The sequence below is a fragment of the Corylus avellana genome, chromosome 3 (genome assembly GCF_965113065.1).
Source record: "Corylus avellana chromosome 3, dhCorAvel1.hap1.2, whole genome shotgun sequence".
Taxonomy (NCBI): Eukaryota; Viridiplantae; Streptophyta; class Magnoliopsida; order Fagales; family Betulaceae; genus Corylus; species Corylus avellana.
In genome coordinates, this window is record NC_142492.1 from 33,400,071 (window position 1) to 33,422,486 (window position 22,416).

At 36.7% G+C, this 22,416-nt stretch overlaps 2 protein-coding genes and 1 pseudogene across 2 annotated transcripts; 1 reads left to right on the top strand and 2 right to left on the bottom strand.

Moving 5' to 3' along the window:
• Positions 1–1,358: 1,358 nt before the first annotated feature.
• On the bottom strand, positions 1,359–3,218 carry LOC132173565 (nuclear poly(A) polymerase 1 pseudogene; annotated as a pseudogene).
• A 4,748-nt stretch (positions 3,219–7,966) lies between these two features.
• On the bottom strand, positions 7,967–14,335 carry PEX14 (peroxin 14). The gene is made up of 13 exons (XM_059586709.2): positions 14,200–14,335; positions 14,028–14,106; positions 13,345–13,652; positions 13,164–13,203; positions 12,871–13,064; positions 12,448–12,637; positions 12,207–12,296; positions 11,317–11,390; positions 11,155–11,197; positions 10,996–11,063; positions 9,347–9,391; positions 9,194–9,262; positions 7,967–8,689 (listed from the first exon to the last, which is right to left on the bottom strand). Exons 2-13 carry the CDS (start codon positions 14,083–14,085, stop codon positions 8,201–8,203), a joined length of 1,668 nt encoding a protein of 555 aa, XP_059442692.2. The 5' UTR covers positions 14,086–14,106; positions 14,200–14,335; the 3' UTR covers positions 7,967–8,200.
• A 3,766-nt stretch (positions 14,336–18,101) lies between these two features.
• Positions 18,102–20,459, top strand: LOC132175551 (carbonic anhydrase 2). Its single transcript, XM_088514990.1, has 8 exons — positions 18,102–18,142; positions 18,579–18,726; positions 18,939–18,987; positions 19,113–19,229; positions 19,528–19,581; positions 19,686–19,771; positions 19,904–20,009; positions 20,124–20,459. The coding sequence occupies exons 2-8, from the start codon at positions 18,593–18,595 to the stop codon at positions 20,286–20,288; spliced, it is 711 nt and encodes a 236-aa protein (XP_088371116.1). The 5' UTR covers positions 18,102–18,142; positions 18,579–18,592; the 3' UTR covers positions 20,289–20,459.
• The last annotated feature ends 1,957 nt before the right edge of the window (positions 20,460–22,416 follow it).

A 22,416-nucleotide genomic window follows, 5' to 3' on the forward strand; every position in this document is an offset into this window, starting at 1 on the left:
TCATAACTTATATTTACTGTTGAATCTAAAATTAAAAATGAACTTATATTTCAGATTTCATTACAATGTACGTCCTCTGTTGTCACGGAAACCCACCATCGATGGTAGGGTACAAGAATTGCAGAATGCAAGATATGGTTTGTATTTTAGGTAGAGCTTAGAAAGTTGATCATTTTTCTTATTCAGAGGCCCTTTAGAAATAATAAATGCCATTCAAAGGAAATTCTTTCCACCAAGAACTCTTCTATGGTTTCTTTTTTGGGTGATATTGTGAAGGGGAGAGGCGCAGATGAAAAAGTAAAAGAAGAACAGATCAATGGTTTCTAACTTTCTAAAAAAATAAAAATAAAAAAGATCAATGACCAGATAAAAAAATAAAAAGAAAAATAAAAAAGAAAAAGAATCATATATTGAGTAATTTTTGGACCAAGTTTCCCCAAATCTAGATCTGGCCTCTCTTTGGACATTTTTCACATCTTACTCACCATGGACGCTCTCTCTCTCTCTCTCTCGAAATTTTTTCCTTTTTTTAAAAAAATATTTTAAATTAAATTAATAAAAAAATTAATATGCTGACGTGGCAAAACGATGCGATTTGATTGAGACTAACGTCGGTTAGAAAATTTTGACAGCAGGAATTTTATTGGTATTTCAATTGACTCAAGAACTAAATTTTTGAGAAAAAAAACTTAGGGAGATAAAAATGTTGTTGCGTTAACCTAAGGATTTCTAATATATTTACCCTAAAAATAAATAAATAAATTCTAAAACCTAGCTTTTTAAATAATAATAATAATAATTAAAAAAAAAACCCTAATGGCCAAATTAACAGAATGCCAATTAAATTCACCCCGCAAAAACCTTTTTTTTTTTTTTGTGAAATTGTGTGATCACTGCCTCGACCACTTCCCCATATTTCCTAACATAATCTTTAAGACGTTCTTCATCTGGACATGTCCCAAGAAATCCCACGAATGAAGAGCTTTCCAAGGTCTGACCATCTTTTCTACAATCAACCATCATCATGTACCTCTATAATTAACAGCACAATCTAAGCACATATTAGCTAAAACTGCAACCCAATTAAGACCTTAACCAATGGCATCATTCTTAGTAGTTAAAAAGCACAAAAGTGAGAGGAAGAGAGATATAACAGTAAAATCTATGATCTGAATTAATAAACTAAATTCTTTCATTGATGATAAATCAAAAAAAAATAATTGTCATGGAGCGAAAAAAATGTAAATACAAGAAGCTTGTGCTGCAAGTTTCATTATTTCTTGCAGCAATCAAGCCACTCCACAAACAAAAAATGAAATACTAGAATCTACAGTTGAAACAATTCTCCTTCCGGTGCTTTAGCTGTTTGCTTGCACCAAAGATGTGAAATTGAACTTGATAACTGGCTTTTGTGGGATAGCAGATGTCGAAGCTGGTGTGGAGAATGGTGCAGCATTAAGGTCCTCTTCACCACCATTATTGAATAAACTAGAGCAATTTCTGATCACTTGCTCCTGTAAAGCCGTTAATGAGTATTCCGAGGGTTGGACACTTGCTTTAGTTTGCCCTGCTGCTAAAGTTTCACTCCTGCTCGTTGCCACATAATCACATTTTCTAAATTCATTGTTGGTATCAGATTCATCTGCTTTTCTTTTCCTTCCAACAACACCTTCAACCGCTTGAAGAGGACTGAAATTTCTAGGCTTTTCAGCAGCCCCACCACACACTCTGCCTACTCCTGTAGAACGAGCAGGCCGAATTCCACCAGGAAAGACAAATAGAGGAATGTCACTGCGTTTTTTGTGAGATACACCGATCAACATCCCAGGTTTTACAGACGTGTACATCCCCACACAATTCTTAAATTCTTCAATAGTTGACCTTATATCAAATGGTTCACCTTTCTGATCACGAACAATATGTTTCCGCTTCAACCCCACAAAGTAACAACAACGAAATTGTTTGGATTTGTCCAAAAAGCCATCGGGATGTGGGTGGCACTGTAGCTGCCCATGTGTGTCCCTATCAACCTTCATAGTCAGCAAACGAAGCCGAGAGTCGACCCGTCCTTTCCAACTCATGAAGTCGTCATGATTTCTGGCGGTAATGTCGATCTGTAGATAATTTTTATAAGCCGAAAAGAAATGAAAAGGGTCAAATAGGCTAATCAAATCTGTTTTGCTGCCTTCAACTGCCTCACATATATCCCTTCCTCTTTCAACTTCTTCTTTCATAACACACTGTGTACTCAATGACACATTATAACTGGTGTTTGAGTAGGGATACGCAGGTGTTATTATTGGCATTAAATCTCTGCCATCTCTAACATTTCTCCTTGGATCCCAAAAAGGAAGGCCCAGATATCTTTCTTCGTTGGGACATAGCATGACCGGATTAGGCCATTTCCACTGGCTATACACCTTGAAAAATCTAGAAACCAAGAAACTGGCCACTGCATTAGGATATAATTGGCAAACCCGAGCAACGAGAATTGCGCAATTTATCCCGCCAAGAAACCCTGCCATGTTCGAATAAATTCCCCTGATTTTTGCCCAATAACGTATACACCTTAAGGTCGTCTGAAAATTTGAAACATGAGGGACTAGTCTTAGAATCGCATCGGTAACCCTGCAACCATTAAGACTAAGGACGCTCTTCTCGTCCAAGTCTTGCAGCACCGAATCTACAGAAAGATCCAACTCTTCGGGAATAACCCAAACGGCTAATTTCGCGTAGAGTAGGTCAATAGAAATCCCATCAAACTTGAACTTCATAATAGGAACATTAGCACCAGGAACGGAATGCAAATCTTCTACTTCAGGCATCTCACCGAGCATCCTATGAAGTTCACCAAAAAAATCTTCCTCCCTATTAACATGCCTCGGCCCAACACAGAGGGTGTCAATATCAGCTCCGGGACCATTCACACCCAAGCGATACGAGCCGAACGTGAAGATCATGGCTCTAGCTTCTTCAACCATCTGCTCGTTGTACCCTTTATTTTCGGTGACTTTTTTCACCCAGATGTTCACAACCTGGTCCAATCTCCCCAGGACCTCAGCCCGTTTCAAGGCTTCCGCCGGAGACTCGTATAATCCACGAGACTCCATAAACTTTTCTAATTCTTGCGTTTTAATTACATCCAGTCCAGAAGGCCCAGCAGTTGAAATTGGTTCCCATTGTCCACCTGGTGGATTCGCCGGTGGTTGGATGCCCATAGGTGATAGGCCACTAACTCACTATCCATGATGTGGAGAGAAACATGGGTTTAACTGCCCATGATGTGGAGAGAAACGTGGGTTATGTTAATAGAGAACGTGTGTTAATGGGTAGTTTTAGTATAGTCTTTAAATACTAGTTAGTGAGGGTTGTTGGGATATGATGATTTGTGTAGAGTCCTAATTCTGTTGTGGTTCAACTCCCACCCTAAGTGGAGTATTATTTTGTTTATCTTGTTCTGACTGGGACCCACTAGGGTATCAGAACGTATTATCTTGTTTATGTGTTTGTATTGTGGTAGAACTCCAGCCATAAGTGGAGATTTGTAACGTGTATTATCTTTATATTATATTAAATATTAATTGTGTTTCTATATCTATTTGGGACCTATCAATTGGTATCAGAGCATGGCTACTAATCGTGAGAGGATTGAATCTTTGGAGGCAGACGTATATGACGTTAAGGAAGGCATTCAACGCTTGGAGGAAGGAGCAACTAGCTCCGCCGATCGCATGCAAAGAATTGAAGAAGCCTTAAATGAAATCTCAACTCTTCTTTCAGTACAACATGGACCAGTTAACCGTCAACCATATTGCACATATGAGCAGGGTGGTCCTTCAAGAGGTTTTCATCAAGGAGGGGCAATTGGGGGACAAGCGGTGGTGCCACGTTATGCCAAAATGGACTTTCCACGTTATCAAGGAGATGATCCCACCGAATGGTTGAATCGGGTGGTACAATTCTTTGACTATCATGGCACGCCCCCGGATCAAAAGGTGGTGTTGGCATCTTTCCATCTTGAAGGTGAGGCTAATCAATGGTGGCAGTGGCTGCAGAAGGCTCATCAAGAGGAAGCTATACTGATTACTTGGGAAATATTTGAACTGGAACTATGGGCTAGGTTTGGGCCAACCGACTACGAAGATTTTGATGAGTCTCTGACGAAACTAGTACAAGAAGGATCCTTACGTGATTATCAGAGAGAGTTTGAAAGATTGGGGAACAAAGTTCAAGGGTGGACTCAAAAGCATCTTATAGGAAACTTTCTTGGTGGTCTTAAACCAGAAATTGCAGAAGGGGTTCGAATGTTCAAACCCAAGACGCTCAAAGATACTATTAGCTTGGTTCGCATGAAGGATGACCAATTGTGTCAGCAAAGGAGGGCCAACGAGTCAGAATTGCAATCCATAAATTACTACCCAACCACTATGCCAACTATTAAGAAAATCTCTTGGGATGAGATGCAAAGGAGACGTGCAAAGGGTTTGTGCTTTAATTGCAATGAGAAATTTGTTCATGGCCATAGATGCAACATAGTGCAAGCTTGTCTAATTGAAAGAGATGGGTCTGTTATGGCAGAATTGGGAGAAGATAAAAATGAAGAAAGTGAAGACATTAATTCAATGGGAACATCTGCCACTAGGGGACGTGTTCAGGAAAGTGGTTACAAACCTTCAACTTCAAATTCTCACGTTAGACCTTGAGGACAAGATGCTTGCTGAAGAGGGGAGGAATGATAGGCCACTAACTCACTATCCATGATGTGGAGAGAAACGTGGGTTATGTTAATAGAGAACGTGTGTTAATGGGTAGTTTTAGTATAGTCTTTAAATACTAGTTAGTGAGGGTTGTTGGGATATGATGATTTGTGTAGAGTCCTAATTCTGTTGTGGTTCAACTCCCACCCTAAGTGGAGTATTATTTTGTTTATCTTGTTCTGACTGGGACCCACTAGGGTATCAGAACGTATTATCTTGTTTATGTGTTTGTATTGTGGTAGAACTCCAGCCATAAGTGGAGATTTGTAACGTGTATTATCTTTATATTATATTAAATATTAATTGTGTTTCTATATCTATTTGGGACCTATCAATAGGTGCAGTCACCGTTGAGACAATCGCCGTGCCGTTGCCGCGCGTTGACGTTGAGAGAAATAGCGAAGACCGTCAAGCCGCACTATAAGAATTGAGAATTGAGAGAGTGAGAAATTAAACTGCGTACAGAATGAATTAGAGACTGTTGTTTATAAAGGAAAAGAAGTCGGTTGTTTTTTGAAATTGTCGGTGCTTAAAGTCCGAGTCCAACTGAATACACCGAGTTCAAGTCGGTGGTTTTTTTTTTTTTTTTTTTTTAAATACTTTATCTCCTAAATTATCACTTATTTAACAATTATTCTTTCAAAAATTTTAAAAAATATCATTGAAGCCCACATATTGATATTACTATTGTGTACCAAATTAAATATTTTTGCATTTTTCTTTCTAAAATACCCTTGAAGAAGTTATTGATAAATAAAATTAAAAAATATATAAAAATAAGCATTTGACAAAATAAAATAAGGGAGCTAATATGAAAAGGATCACCCAGATTTTTTGTTTAATAATTTTAATTTTTTACAAATGGTTATTTTTTTAATAAATTTAAGGGTATTTTTGGAAGAAAAATATAAAAATGTCTAATTTAACACGTTGTGGTAGTATGCAAGGCCCCTAATGCCACTATTTAAAGTTTGGAGGTGTGTGTGCAAAAAGGATGATAGTTCTAGGGCTAAAATGTATTTTCTATTTTTTTTTTAAAAAAAAAAAAAATCTTAAGATTGAGTCTATCCAATACTACCTTCTTATTTTTATTAATCAGTAATATTTTAATTATTGTTTTGAAACAAATCGAAGACCAGCTTTCTCCCAATATTTTACCTCATTTGCTTTTCAAAAAAATTGGTGAGATATTTCTTAATTTGATTCTTATTTGATTATTAAAGTTATTTTATTTTATTGCATACTACAATTTTATTTAGTTTTGATTTGATAATTATAGTGTATAGTGGTTTTTAGTTCATGAAAACCTAAGGGTGTTCCGATAACCGATTTGGTAGTCGGTTATTAAAAATCGCTAACCGACTAGGGCGGTTGCGGTTAGGGGTTTTAGAGATAGAAAAAACCGGTTATAACCGATAATCGCCTTTACATATATATTTATATATTTGTTTTGCTTCCATTTAGTGTGTATTTTGTAATATGTATCTAGATTTAGAATTTGTCTTTTTAATTTTTTCATTTGAATTTGGATTAATGGATTTGGGCTATTTTTTTTAGCCATGTTTTTGGGCTAGAATTTATTCGGCCATTTTTATTATTATTATTTTTTTCGTCTTTTTTGGAACATTTTGGCCTTAAACCCTTAAAATAAGACTAAAAATAGCAAATTAAATATCATTTTAAAAAAAAAAAAAAACAGTTATAACCGAGCGGTTATTGAATTGAATAACCGCTAACCGTCAGTTATAAAATAACTGATAACCGCCTAAGCGGTTGCGGTTATTAAAAACCAATAACCGCCCAAATTGATTGTGGTTGCGGTCATAGCCACGATTATAACCGTTTGAACATCCCTGTGAAAAACAATCAAAAGAATTTATTTAGTTGATTTAGTTTGTTGAAATATCAATATCGGTCATCCCTCTTTCCTTTTCTTTTAACGACTCCAGTAGAAAAATCCTAATCTAAAATCCAACTGTAGAAAAACGTATCCCAATGAGAACGTCCGAGATTAATTCTTATTTCAAATTTTCACATGCTCCAATTTTCTTGATTTACTCCTTACTTTCTATTTCTCTCTTATGCTCCAATTTCTTTCCGCATAAAATGATTTTTAAACAATATTTTTTGTATTTTATAGTATTTGGTGCCATGAAAAATATTAGTTATACCAAAACATTTTCAGGTTGACAAAAAAACTTCTTTAATTTTCGTAAAATAGTTTTCATTTTTTAAAACTGTAAACTATTTTTTAAATGAGTTTATCCTTCTCAAATTGCTAGAGTTTGCATGACCCTGCCAAAGGCTACCTGAAGTCACTGGCTATTTTTTACCATAGCTAATTTTTCATGCAAGCTAATCGCCAAAAAATATTTTACGTCAAAATAGATGAATCCTTATTCTCCTCCACCGAGTCAAGTTGAAAAACCATTATCTGAAGTCCATGAACAGAAAATTTACGTCGAGGTGATAGTCTACGAGGTTTTATTTCAAAATTTCCCTTCTTCGTCATAGGTTTTAAACTCTCTAAATATTGCTACTAGGTTTCAAAAAAAAATAAAAAAAAATAAAAAATAAAAAAAAAAATCACAATATAATTTTTAATCATTTTACAAATCATCCCCTCCATTAAATTTTCTTTCCAAATTGTTGACGAAGTTTCTGCCACATCACCTAGTCGCCAAGTTACCCATAACAATATATTTAGAAAAAAAATCATATTCAGTTCATAAATGTTCATTTGATTTGAATTTAGTCTAAAGGTGGTGAGTGCCTTCCTCACAAAAAGGGGTGGAAGAGGTCTTCACTCCCTCACAAAGTCGAGAGTTTTTAGGTTACAGCCTCCAACCACATTACAAAGGTGGTAGGAATAATGCTACAAGTTACTCTTATATTCTTTTAAAAATGAGATGGCTCTTAAATCACCATTAAGCTCATAATTGATTATTATTAAATTTTGATCAAATGATAATTTTCAAAGCCACCTCATTTTTTAAGAATATAAAAAAGACTTTAAGAATTATTCATACGGTAGAGAATAATTCACCCGTATCACAAATGAGGTGCAGGCAGTCTCTACCAGAAAATCTTTTCACAGATGGATAAGCTAGGCAGCTAACATTGAACATTTAGCAAAAGGGCGCAAGTATAACAAAAGAAAGGGCTAGAAATGCTTGCAGACAATGACTGAAGATAATATTATTCATGCATAAATGGTATTCCTAGTGGCTCTCTCATTATGTTCTGAAACTTTATTTTCTCATAAATGCAAGTCAACATATCTTGCATCCAAATTCTGTTACCAATACAGAATAGCAGTCGGATCACAATATTCGTTCAAGTTGATCCAAAATATACCATGGGCTACTACTAGAAACCTAATAGCATGTATGTATATATATAGGTACCTTAGATCAAGTTGTTCAAACATATTCAATCCTGCTTTAGCTCTGTTCAGAAATGCGGTCATCTTCTTGTATCTCACTTGAGTTCAGCCCTGAGCTCCCACCATTAATCTCCACTGCTCCTCCAGATTCAGATATTTTTGTGATCCTCTGCAACTCATCAGTTACATCTGAAGGATGTGCTACTGACTGATCATCAGCCAGCTGCTCCCTTGGAACCGATGGTTTTGGTCGTCGGATGGCTTCAGCTGCTTCTGCCATTGCAACTGGGGGTGGCTGAGGAGGGACCCATCTACGCTGAACTGGTTGCTCATTGGTTCGCACACCATAAGATCCCGCCTTGAATTCATCTTCATTTTCAACCTCTGTTATTCTAACATTTTTCCGTTGCCACCAAGGGACTGAATTGTCACCATTTGACTGATACATTAGCCCATTGTCTTGTACATTGGAATTCAAGCCTTCACCATTTACCTGAGACTGAAATGCTTGGCTGGAGCCGTTTTGGGTCTGACTAACTTCCCACGGCTAATCAGGAGGACATAAAGTAATAATCAGTTTCTTTCTTTCCAAAAGAGAAAATCAATAATCAGTTTTATGCGGTGTGAATACTAGTAATCCATTAGTATTTCTTTTCCCCAATCTTCAACAGAGATAAAAGTAACAAATTGAGAAGGATTATATTTCTATGATTTTAAATTTTATATGGCTGCATCAGTCTATAGGAACTTTCTGACTTATCAAAAAGAAATCAAATGACCATTAGATCAATTCTTTTCTTTTCTTTTTTTCTTTAAAATGGCCCAACCATTAAGTGTTACTCATGCAGTCACCTATTGTAATGCTGGAATTCAAAAATTGGAAATGTCAATAACTGGCCCTCAGCCTGAGGAATAGCCACAAACTCTTCAGACCAACAGAATCCAGCTTTAAGATTCTGTTCTTATTCAGTCAGTTTCCATTAGCCCATAAAATCTATTGCTGAAAAAAACAATGGACCTATATTTGAAGGAAAAGTGCTCAAAATCAAACCTTAGGTATTGGTGCTAAACGAGGATTTGATGGTTGCTGATTAGGGTTTGGTGGTAGATCATTTATGTCCTGCATATGAATTTAGAATAAAGAAGTATTAGCATTGACCTCGCAAGCAAGCTGATCTCAATATAAAATTTACAAATAGTTTACTTTGATATTAGGAGGTCTCTCCCCTCTTTGGACCATGGCCATAATCTGCAGCACAATTATAAAAATCAATAGGCATAACTCATTCAAAAACCAAAGCAAGATACTAACATGTCTTTTTCTTCTACTTTTTCTAAGCAATATAAGGGAAATACATCAAAAGGAAAACAAGGAAAATGGGTGGCGTAGCCCAACAAAGACCCCAATACAACCAGCATAGTGCAACATAAACCTAGAGAATATTGAGAATGGGCCAAAAGATTGGCCTGGCCCAGTTGAATATTGGCATACCTGCCAAGAAAAGGGCAACCGTAAATGGCAATTTGAAGGGGAAGTCCAACGTCAGAACTGCCTGTAGCAACCTGTTGTTGTTGCAACATGCAAGCTTGGGAACCACAACAGGGGAGAGAGCACTAGTAGCGGCTGGATTGGAGCTACTGGAGCAGAACACCACAGCAATATCAAGTGGAGAGGTACCCAGCCATGAAGGCACAGGGGACACTGAAACTGGATCTGCAGTCGGATTTGGAGGTCTCCATAGACAAAACAGGGGCACCAACTATGGAGATACATGCGTGAAGAAATAGGGGAGCCAGAGATCTTTTGAGTGAACCAAAACAGGAGAGGGTGGGGGGGGTGCGTGTAGTGCACGGGCGTCAAAGGGGGTGATTGGCAGGTGGATCAAGGAATGGGGAAAGCGAGGAGGTGCCACCATGGGGGTGGGGGAGTGGGTGCACAGTGGATATGGCTTCCAAGTTGTAGACAAAAAAGAGAAAAGAAAGAGAAAAGAAAGGAAAGGGAAAGGAAGGAGGAGGGAGGAGGAGCCTCCTCCTTTCCAATCAGCGCTGAGAAGGAAGAAACAGAGGCTCACAGAGGAAGATTCTGGAGAGGGAAAAGAGAGACAAGAGCTCTCTAGACACTAAAATTACATATCAATGGTAAAATGTCTCTGGCTTTACAATTAATAAAGATCAACGTGCATATAATCATATGATGTGAACATATTTGACACACTAACCATGGATCTAAATTCAACATCCAGTCATAAAAATTCAGACTTATTTTTTCAATAAATGGTAGTTAACTGATAACAGATATTAAAGCAGATTTGTTTTCAGATATGTTATGGACATGAACTGAATTGAGTGATATTCACATGAATGATAATTTGACAGTCATTCAAATTTCCAACCTCATGTTTTGCCCTTCTTTTCTGGTTTTTTTTTTTTTTTTATCTGCATTAACATTTGTTCTGAAATCTTTAATAACAAATAACAAATTGGTTTAAATATATAGTTAGACTGCATAAATAACTACTCAGATTAAGGGTAAGTCTAGTAGTGGTCAGAGACGAGAGAATAAAAGCATGTACATCACTAAATGGTAGTTTCATGCTCCCAGGTGCATTATATAGTCATTCCCATATACAATCTCTCGCACTGACTCTGGTGGAGTAATTCCAAAAGACATGGCCCTCTCATGAAAGAAAATCTAACGCTTCATATCTAAGTATTTACTTGCATTAATTTCCATATTAGCATGATTAAAAATTACATGCAAAGAGGGACTGCCCTCAAGAATACAATCATGCACTAAACATGACATCTTCAGGAGGATTTCTCAACATTGGAAAGGTTAGGTTAACTACTTACATCCATATATGACTTAGGGTGAGGTGCAGTTGATGGTTCTGCAGATGTGGGAGGCGAGGATGATCTCACTGTACAGAAAATTCTAATTAGGAAACAATAAAATGTAAACCAACGGGAATTACACAATAGAGAACTGGCACTTGATCCCTAAATAACAACCTGAGCGTGAGTCATAGTCCGCCTTGTGATGCACATATGATTGCTGCAGCACATTTTAAATTAGTAAGTGCTTTTAGACAGGTCAAATGTGGTTGAGAGAATGTACACTCCAAATCTTAGAGAGCATGAAACATTCTCAATTTATACCTACGTTCAGCTCACCTTTGAACTTGATATAGTGACTCGGTGATCTTCTGGGTCAACAAAAGAAGCTTTCCCTTGGGTGTTTGTTTGTCCTGTGATGATTAGGCAGAAAGAAAGAATATTAATAATAAGTTAGTAACTGGTTAGACATAATTTTCCGTTATGTCCTTAAACTTCTAACGAAGAAAATTGGTACTAAGAATGTTAGATATTTTCTCAATGAGCAAGAGGGTTCCAGGACCAACCACACCACCAACAATGAAGCTAGGACACTATTCAGCATTGTATTAGACTACCTAAGCAAAGGTATACAATAGCATTGACAGCCAAGAAAGCAATCTAAGAACCAGGATAATAACTTCACAGATTGCTCAGGCACAAAACTAGGTACCCATGCACTTCCAGTCTTAGTGTATACCTTATATATAAGATGCATTCATGATACATTGATACGTGAGTGACATTGTTGCAAGATGGTCAGAAATCAGACACCTCTAACAATTCTCTAGTTAAAAAAAAAAGGCACACCATAAAAGGGGTATAAAAAAGCAGTAATCGAAGAAAATAGAAACAATTTTCAATTATAAACTATAATCTGTTCCATTATTTCTTAGAAATTTGGTATTCTCTCCCTTCTAAAATCTAGCCAATCAAAAGATTTGGTCAAATACAGCATTTTTTAAAAGTTTTTTCTTCTTATTTTCTGCTTTCAACCAGGCATGCGGGGCCATATCATCTTTATATCTTCTAAAACAAAACTCTTAGAATAATGACACATTAAGACATCACTGACTTATTCAAAAAAACAAACTCTTTGAAGAATTGCAGGTAAAAATGATGCTACATGTTCTTCAGGCACAACAGTTCCATAAATCTGCTTGTTCAGTCAGAAAGAAACTTCTCAGTACCTTCCAATTTATTTATGGCACTAGACATTGACTTCATTTCCTGTACTTGCACATCTAAGAGATTTGTAAATTCTTCGAAGAATCTCTTCTCTGATCATGTATAGAACAAGATGCAGCGATCAAAAGAGATATTACTGATCAGTGAACAATAAAAACTAAATGGTAAAGAGAAAAAACATTAAAGTAAGAAATATAGGAATCTCTTCAAACAAAATCGGCTAAAAATTCAGCATAAACGCACCATCGTTTCTTGAACGCAACATTTCTTGGCTTGCTTTTGCAACATCAGCAGCAGCAGCTGCAGCTGCTTTTGCAGCGGCTGCTGCTTCTTCTGCCAAACTTGGTTTTGAATCTTTTTTCTCCGCAAGGTCATTTCCTTCCTCCGATACAACCTTGCGTATCCAAGACTTCAACCTGGGTAAAATAGCATTCTAGAATAGGGAATATTAATCAATTAATGTGAGCAAGATTGAGATATCAAATAGTGAAAATCAACTACACACAACCAGTCGGCCACAAGTGACATTGGGTGCAAGAACCATACAAAAGCATGCAGCATCAAAGACAGCACTAGAAAAAAATAATAATAAATAAAAGGATAGCTATTAGCATTAGCATGCCTGACTTATGGAAGGTATGACAGGAGATATATTAATGTTGATACCTTAACTACTACAGCTGTTCCAGCACCTGAAACTGCCAGTAATCCTACAGCAAGAATAGCATGAGACCAGTGAAATCGGAAACGCGTTGAAGTACCCACTGAGGAAATGGCAGCGGTAGGAGCTGCTGCAGCTGGCTGCAGAGTTTGTACTGGGGCCTGTGGCTGAATGCTTGATGATGAATTCACCTGCCCATCTGTCAGCATTATGATAAATCATACATTAACATTAGTGATAGAAGGGTTAACCAACTCTGGTCAAACCCAAATCCCATATCAACAGTAATACTAATTACCTTGATTAAAGCTGGTTGACTGCACACTTGGTTGTGGATCCTATAATTTCCAGAGAAAGTCAGGCATGAAAAAAAGGAACAGAAATTGGTAAATTGCATATAAACGAATGCTCTAGATGACAATTCAATCGTGTGTTATAGCAAAAAATAAAGTAAACAAAAGATTAAATAACCCACATACAGGCACACGTCTAAAGGCCTCATCTATCTCCTCCTTTGTAAGGCCCTTCTTCTCAAGAAACGATCTTCTGAAGATGACCGGTGAGCCCCTAACTTTCGGGTGCGAAAGAAACTTCACCGCATTTTGCACTTGTTCCTCTCGCATCGGCTCGGAGTTCACAAACACCGAAGGCGTAGACTTTAGATTGGAAGCCTCAGCCCCGGACTCTCGCATCGGTTCGGAGTTCACAAACAACGACGGCGTAGACTTTGGATTGGAAGCCTCCGCCCCGGACGCTTGCTGATCCTGATTCGTTGGTTGTGCAAGTTCTGTTGCTCGAGTTTAGAAAGACCAATTTTTTAAACATGAACATATAGCTTTTCTAAATTTACCAAATCTTAAAAACATGCCCAGAATAGCTGAAGTACAAGTTCTACAAAACACTCTAGAAAAACATGGTTCATGGTCATAAAATCGATCAAGAACATCAAAATATGATGCTTTAAGCTCGACAAGGACTTCAACACAGACGACTTGTCCGATATACATATCGTATCTTTTTCCAATTAACATTTTCTCTACCACCTTTTGTAGAAATTGCGAAATTAAAATTCAGAAAAAGCAATGCGAAAAATAAGAGAAAAACCCAAACCCAATTGACAAAAATATGTAAAATTAGAGAGAAAGAAAAAGAAAAATCAGACCTGGGTTCGGTTGATTTCCGTCCGTTGGGTTGGGGGGAGCGGCGGATTGAGTCGCCATAGCCAATTAAAGAAGAAGCCACTGAAGGAAATGAGACGAAATATTGTTGAAGCTTCAAACAGAATACTAAAAGTAATAATAACAAAAAGCAGAGTCCATGATCGAATTGCTTACAGAAGATGAGATCAGAGGAAAGAGAAGCTGAGAGCCTGAGACTGAGGGCTCAGAGGTGGGCTTTGCTCATCCCAAAGCGTAAAATGATTACCATTGGCATCGGCAGCTCCTATAGACGACAAAAACCCTGCAGATAATATAAATAGTGTAAATGTGCAATGCTCACTTGCTCTATCCAATTATCCATGTCCAAGGGTGACAATTTTTGAAGTCATCTATAAATTCGATCAACCCAATTAGAAATCTAATTATTAATAAATGATAGATAATTAGATATTGATTATGCAATTTGGTTGACAGCGAAATCGATTTTTTTTTTTTTTTTTTTGGGGTGCTTGATATCGATTATTGAATTGATTGTTTTGAATATAGTTTTGAATATGTATGATTTACGCATACAAGATATGAAATTAAATTAATTAGGTCATGCCAAATATTGGATCAACTAAACCCATTTATATGGAACAAGTTGAAACGGGTTTAAATTGGTCATATTCAAGACAATCCAACGCTATATGTTTATTAAACGGGTTGTGTGAGGATTAAAGGTTTAACCCGTTTAATAAAAATAATTGAATTAAGAATGAGTCATATAGTCGTATAACTATAACTTAACACGATACAAACCCAACCCATAAACGCAAATGGCCACTCTAATTTATATCAATTGTTTGTCACTTGTGTTTTCTTAGGCCCAATTGATTGTTCTTAAGAGGATATATTAGGGGCCTATTTTAAGTTTCATGGGCTCTCCTCCTGTTTGTTGTCCACATAGGCCGTGGTATGACAACTTTTGTGCATTTCGTACCTATAAAGAACCTTAGGCCCTTTAAGGTGCACATATAGTTGGATAAGCCCACACCAGGCCCAACACCAATAGCAGGGTGCATTCTCTCTCCATGGATGTGTCACACACGATCCCTTCTTTGGCTTAAGATTTTTTTTTTTTTTATTCTTAAATTCAAATAAGGAAAGGAATTACAGTAGAGATTCTTTCTATTCTTGATTCGAATGGAAGTGAGAATGGAAGACCAATTAGAAATATTTTCAAAAACAAGGTGAAAAGCGGCACATCTAACTAAAGAATGTGCACGAAAATTAGTACACCTTGAAATTTTTACAGCTTTCCAAACATGAAAAGCAAGCAAATTAAGTATAACATCAGCTATTGCATTAGCAAAGTTCCAATCCCTTCTTTGGCCTATGGTTATAAGTGTTCCCTTATATATTTATTACTACCATATCCAAGGAGACTCCCATAACCCTTTTTAGCTAGCTTTTACTTTCTCTCCATTGAGGTTTACTAACTTAAGCGTCGAAATGTTTCCGGTCTCCAAATCAATGGCCTTCTGACCACCTTTCCCTTAGTTTGCATATGAAACTCCTCTCTAAAAACTGCTTGAGGTCACTGTAAATGTCCTTGCATCATCAAGTTACAAGAGGTTGAATCTTAATGGACCCAAGAAATAAGAAAATTACTGAACTAGAGATATTCATATTCACTGCAGATCCATAAGTTAATGAGAGGAGTCATATCTTTAACGGATCTGTAATGAATAAATTCATGTGATTTCATTTCAAATGAACTTATAAATTATTGTAGCATGCCTCTACAACAAAATGGTCCCTTCCCATATACCTTTAATAAATTATAATGAAACTAAAAATTCAAAAAAAAAAAACAAAAACAAAAACAAAAAACAAAGTAAAAACCAAAAGATATGAAAAAACAAAAACAAAAACAAAAAGGGCTTGGAGGTGGCCCAAGAGATAGCCAACCACCTCCAGAACCGGCCTTTAATAGTAGTTGAACCATCTCTAAGGGCGACAAAAATGGTTTGGTCACCCCTAGAACTGGCCCCCAAGTATAGTCAAATTATTTTCAAATGCCCTTAAGGGTGTTTAGAATCGGGTAGGAGTGGCCGGCTACTCTCATTGGCCCTATAGGGTTGTTTCGCCACCCTAATCAAATCAAGATTTTTTCTTGTTCTTTTTTTCCTTTTGTTCATTATTATTTATTTATTTGAGAGTAAAATTTGTAATCTCATAAGGCCTTTATCAGAAAAATGACGAAATTTGTAGACTATTATCATTTTGATTACATATGCATGCCATAAGGATTTATAAGCTTATTTTGAAACCAGAGTAATATATTTATAATAAGATTAAATCACAGGAAATAGATTTAACAATCTTCCTTAATCATATATATATGTATTCAAGGGAAGACTTGATTGAATAATTATTCATTGCAAACATCTAGTTAGTCTTATATAGCACCGTAATATGACAATTTTCATGTAAGAGTTTGTTCGTACTTTATATATTCAATGAAGTGAGGTTCCAGCTGTTCAAATATCAGTCTGAATAAGTGAATTTTGAACAAACTCTCGCATTAGTTGCCCAGTCTCAATCCAATTTTTTCTACTCACAAGGGTTTGGATAGGACAATTAATATTAGATCAATTGAAGGTGGCTGGGTTTGTTGCTTTATTGAATGCGAAAGGAATAAAAAAAAGAATGTAATGAGACAGACTATGCGACAACAAAGTACATATTTTAAAGTCATATTAGACAGGAAGTTTTGGGCCGGCAAGTTACCTAGGGGGGTCACTCGCCTCTGCCTTTCACACCATAGGCATTATTAAAATGCCATTTTAATGTTCCATTGAATTTCCGTGTCCTTCTAGAGAAGAAACTAGGAACTAGGATTATAGTTATAATATGAGCGTATTATCTCTAGATGAAAAGAACGGGAGAGGAACCGGTTAGTTATAATATAAGCATATTTTATAACTAACCGGTTAGTTCTCTCATATTATAACTCTCATGTTATAACTAACCGGTTTCTCTCCCGTTCTTTTCAACTAGAGAGAATCCTCATTCAGAAACTATGGCTCAAAATATGAATTTGATTATGTGTTTAAGAAATGAAAAGAAAGAACTATTTTTTTGCGCACCAAAATTAACCTCAGTAATATATCTTCTCTTTTTTTTTTTTCTTTTTTTTTCAGCTCAGAGAAAAAAGAATTTTTTTTTTTTTTTTAAAAGATATAGTTGCACCAAAGTGATCTGGTGAAGCTCGTCACAGTTGCTCAATATCAATATTGGAGGATGTCTTCCACAAAAATGTAGAGCCTCCCCAATTATTGACATTCAAGTGTGATTGTTTTTTCTTCTCCAACTTCACTAATTAAAAGCAGGAAATAAAGTATATCAAACTTTATGTATATCATTTTTGACATTTTTATTTCACAACGTTAAGGTGGGAGTCTCAACTAATCCTTGATTATTTTTTAAATAATAATTAATTCAAGGGTTGGTTAGACTGCCATGTATGTCAGACTGTTAGCATTATAAAATAATTGTAAGATAAAAATGTAGTAGGTAACATTGCTCAGCATTTTTTCTTGATGGTTTTACTAATAGATTAGTTGGGATTCAAATTTCTAGCAATTTTTTGTCCAAATTGTTATGAAGCACACTGCATGTGAGAGAGTCCATATAAAACTTACATGTGATGTCCAAATAAATCATGAGCGGCCCAACCACCCACTCGGACTTCGAACAGATGAGTTGCATATAGGCTCACTCGATAGATATTTTGTCCATGCACAAGAAAATCGACTAATTGGACAACGAAGATGTTATACACGTGGGTGAATTAGTGTATGTGGTACCACAGCAACACGTCAAATAAAGAGATAAGAGACGTATGTGGTTGATTTTTATAATTGCCATGGACCAAAAATGAAAGAGATCGATAGGATTAATTTCATTTTATTTTAGGCAAATTAAACGTGGTATATTAAGTTATTGTTTTCTTGTGTTGAATTTTCTGATGAGGCATGTTAAAAGCATTGACTTAATTGGCTTATAAATAGAGGCACTCAGGCAGCTAATTCTACCAAATATTTGAAGCAAGAATCCTTACAAATTAACGGTGTGTTCACTTGTTAATTTTCTGAGTATCACATGAATGTGTGCTTCACCATTTATGTTATATTTTCATTTCGATTTCCATTTTTGACAAATTCTATCTTATTCTTCTTATAAACTTATTCTAAGTTTTTAGTGCATGGAACTCTAGTGCATCTGTGCATGTAAACATTTTTCTTTTTTGTGATATGTATTTTTAATTAGTTAAATGCATGGTTCCGATTTTATCTTCTTTTTTTTTTTTTTTTTTTTTGTAAATATTCTTAATTTTTATTTATTTATTGTATTTCATTAATTTATAAGCTAAGATGATAAAAGCTAACACTTTATTAAAAATAATAATTAGAATGTTCACAGTGGAACTCTTTTATTTAAAACATAAATTAACTAGAATTTGTATACATATTTTCATCTTTTAATTTACATTTTTGAATTTGCAGAAGAAGGCACACATATGGCGAAGCAGTCATTGGAGGTGGCGGCCGAACTGCAAGGGACAGATCTCATTGGCTTTGATCACCATGTTCAAAAAGACCCAGTTCAGATGATTACAGAAGGGTTTAGATACTTCAAGACCAACAAATTTGAGTACGAGATTATTGTCTGCCATTTTCAAATTAACTGCTTTTCTTTCTTCCAAAACCAAACTTTGATAACATTTTTTTGTCCAAAATTACAAAAGCAGATGGTTTTTCTATACCAATTCTCTTGCACGGAGATGCAGTTGCAAGACCAACTTGTAAATCTACTACCTTTTCTTTTTTTTTTAATCTTTATTTTGTTTGGTTTGATTTTTGCAGCAAGAATCCAGAATTGTTCAATTGTCTTGCCCATGACCAGTGGCCTCAGGTACTGTTAGGATTAAAAAAAGCCACCTTAATTAATATGTATTTCTATGATTAAAACCATCATCAAATCTTAATTATGTATAAGATTTAAGCAAGATTAATTTCTGGTCTTAATTTATGGTGTAGTTTCTGGTATTCGCCTGCTCAGACTCTCGAGTTTGCCCTTCTCATATCCTGAATTTCCAACCTGGGGATGCCTTCATGGTCCGCAACATTGCCAACATGGTTCCACCATTTGACCAAGTTAATTTCTCACATAAATTCTTGTCCAGCTTACATTAAATGTTAAGTATCTGATTCTTAGGATAGTTATATTTGAGGGGTATTATTGTCTTTTTACTTTTAATGAGACAAAAATACCACTAATGGTCCAATATAACTAATTGAATATTTTCGAATCCTAATTTCTGATTCGTTTAGATTGCTAATATAAATAGCCTGGGTCGGCATGATATAACTAATTATATTAGATTGCTAATATAATTCGTTTAGATTGCTACTATAACTAATTTCATATTCTTGAATCCTACTGCATGCACAGCTGAGATACTCTGGCGTTGGCGCAGCCATTGAATATGCCATCAAAGCTCTTGAGGTGGAGTTTCATTCATTTATATATCCAAATTTTCTTCTTGTGTTTCTTTTATTTTCCTTTATACTATGATATCCAAGTGTTAAAAAGAAATAAAAATCCCGTAGGTACCAAATATCCTGGTGATTGGACATAGTCGTTGCGGGGGGATAAAGAGGCTTATGTCTCATCCTGAGGATGGCTCTGCTCCCTAGTAAGGCCCTTTTTACATTAAACTTAATTTGACAAACACTTGATTATTTGATCAAAGATATGAAGAAATTTCTTCTCAAATATTGCTTAACTTACTTCATCCATATCCAACTGTGATGATATTGATGTGCAGTGACTTCATCGACGAATGGGTCAAAATTGGTAAACCTGCCAAGGCGAAGGTCATTGCAAAGTTTGGCCATTTGCCATTTGAGACACAATGTGAACATTGTGAAAAGGTTGTCGTTCCATCTTGTTCTTCAAACCTAATCATATATGACTCCAAAAAACAAAATCAAGTAATTTAATTGAACAAAGCTAAACATAGTTGTGTGTGTATGTGTATTATGCAGGAGTCAGTGGACTTGTCACTGATGAATTTACTGAGTTATCCATATGTCCAGAAGGCGGTGGCAAGCAAGAGGCTACGGCTGATGGGTGGCTACTATAATTTTGTTAATGGAACTTTCGAGCGCTGGGAATTTGAGTGTCACTTTTCACCTCACCTCCCCGCATGATGAGTCTGAATTAATGTATTATGTCAGATTGCTGTTTTACTTCATATATATATATATATATATATATATATATATATATATATATCTATTTGCTACTGTATTTAATTGGCTTCGATCGTGGACAGTATTATCCACTAAATAAAGCATATACAGCAGCTCTTTCTCTTTGCATGTTGACTTTTGTTGCCCCCCTCCAATATCACTGCTTCCTGAAATTAATGTGCTTATATATTAATATAGTATGGTTGTTACAGCCCTGCCCTGGCATGAAAAGGTTTGAAACAGAGTTGTGTTAGTTGAAATAATGATGATGTGAAAATAATAACGGAAGCAAGAGAGGGAATAAACACAAAGAACTTATGGGTAGTTCGGTATTAGACACCTACGTTCACCACTCAGAATACTCCTAAGGACTACATTGTGCTCATTAACTTGATTTGTCTACAATACAAAAGTTCATATTTATAAGGTAATGTCTAAATACAAGTTTGGTAACCAAATCCCCTTGATTTGATTACAATCTCAATATATGATTATAATCAACCCATAAATAGATAATATTTCAATATCAGCATAATTATGGAATATATGAAAAATATATCCATATATTCTAACATCGCCCCTCAAACTCAAAGTGGAATATTCTGGAACCTTGAGTTTAAAATCTGAAACAATAATGACGACGGTGGCGGAGGCCGAAAACGAGCCGTAGATGGTGGCGACTGCCGGAGGAGATAGAGGCTGGCGGGAGGCCAGCGACAGTGGCAGGTGGTTGGTGAATACAGATTCTAAAGGCCCAACAACGGGCCAAACTCCAAAATAAGCTGACAACAGGCCAAACTTCAAAATGGGCCGACAACGGGCCAGGGCTGACAACGTGCCAAACTTTAAAAGAGGCCAACAACGGGCCAAGGCTGACAATGAGCCAAACTTCAAAAAGGGCCGACAATGGGCCAAGTTGACAATGAGCCAAAAATATAAAGGACTGACATGGGCCAAAAATAAAAGGGGCCGACTTGGGCCAAAAATAAATAGAAAATGAGCCCACTTGGGCAGTTATCAGATCGGCGCACCGAACCTGACCGGTGCGTGGCGCGCGTGATGTGGTTCACTTGGACCACTTCCTCTTCCTTTTTTTTTTTTTTTCACTGGGCTGACACCTTCTCTTTTCTCCCTTTTCTTTTCTTTCTTTTCTCTCTCCTCACTCCACGCCACCCGCAACACTTCTTTTCTTTCTTTCTTTTTTTTTTTTTTTTTGATCTGGTGTGGGTAGCACAACAAGTATCTTGGTGTAACTGGCAAGATTCTGACTCTTGATAAGAATCCGGTGTAATGCATTCATGTGCACCTGCGGGATATGATCTGGTGTGGGCATGTGCATTGGAGAACTTGTGAGCGTAGCTGATAGTAGACACTCATTTGGATTTGGGGGTTTCCAAGGAGACTAGAGGGACTCGCCGGCATGTGTTGGTGAACGGATCTGGACGGCGCGGAGCTGGTGATGTGGTCGGCGACTAAGGAGATTGATGCAATGGGTAGATCGGCAACTTCTCAACACAATGACTGGCCGATGAACGATGATGGTGGGCTGGAGCGTGTTGGGGCTGAAGCGCATGCAAGAGACCAAGTCGTTGTGCCCGTCCCGTTCATGAATGGTGTACTTGCACTCAGCAAGGGTATTCCAAAGCTTAATTGTGCGGTCGCGGGAGGAGGACACGGTTTGATGGAGAACGCCACGAAGAGGACGTCCTTGGTGTGACCCACAAAACAGCGGGCAGAGACCCCGGCCCGGAGATCCCAGAGGCGGAGCTCACTGTCCCAAGGAGCCAAAGAGAGCGAACTGGCCATTGGATGAGAGGACAACGTCCAAGTGGCCTTTGGCGGCAAGTGGCAGTGTGCAGACATGGGAAGCAGCCGTGTGTGCTGCAAATTTGTGTTTTTTTTTTTCTAAGAAACAGACAATAAATTGAAGAAAAATATATAGTTCACAAGACCATTAGATCGACTGGCGTAAGCAAATAACTTTGATACCATGTTGATATAATGATGATGTGGGAATAATAGTGGAAGCAAGAGAGAGAATGAACACAAAGAACTTACGGGTGGTTCGGTGTTAGACACCTACGTC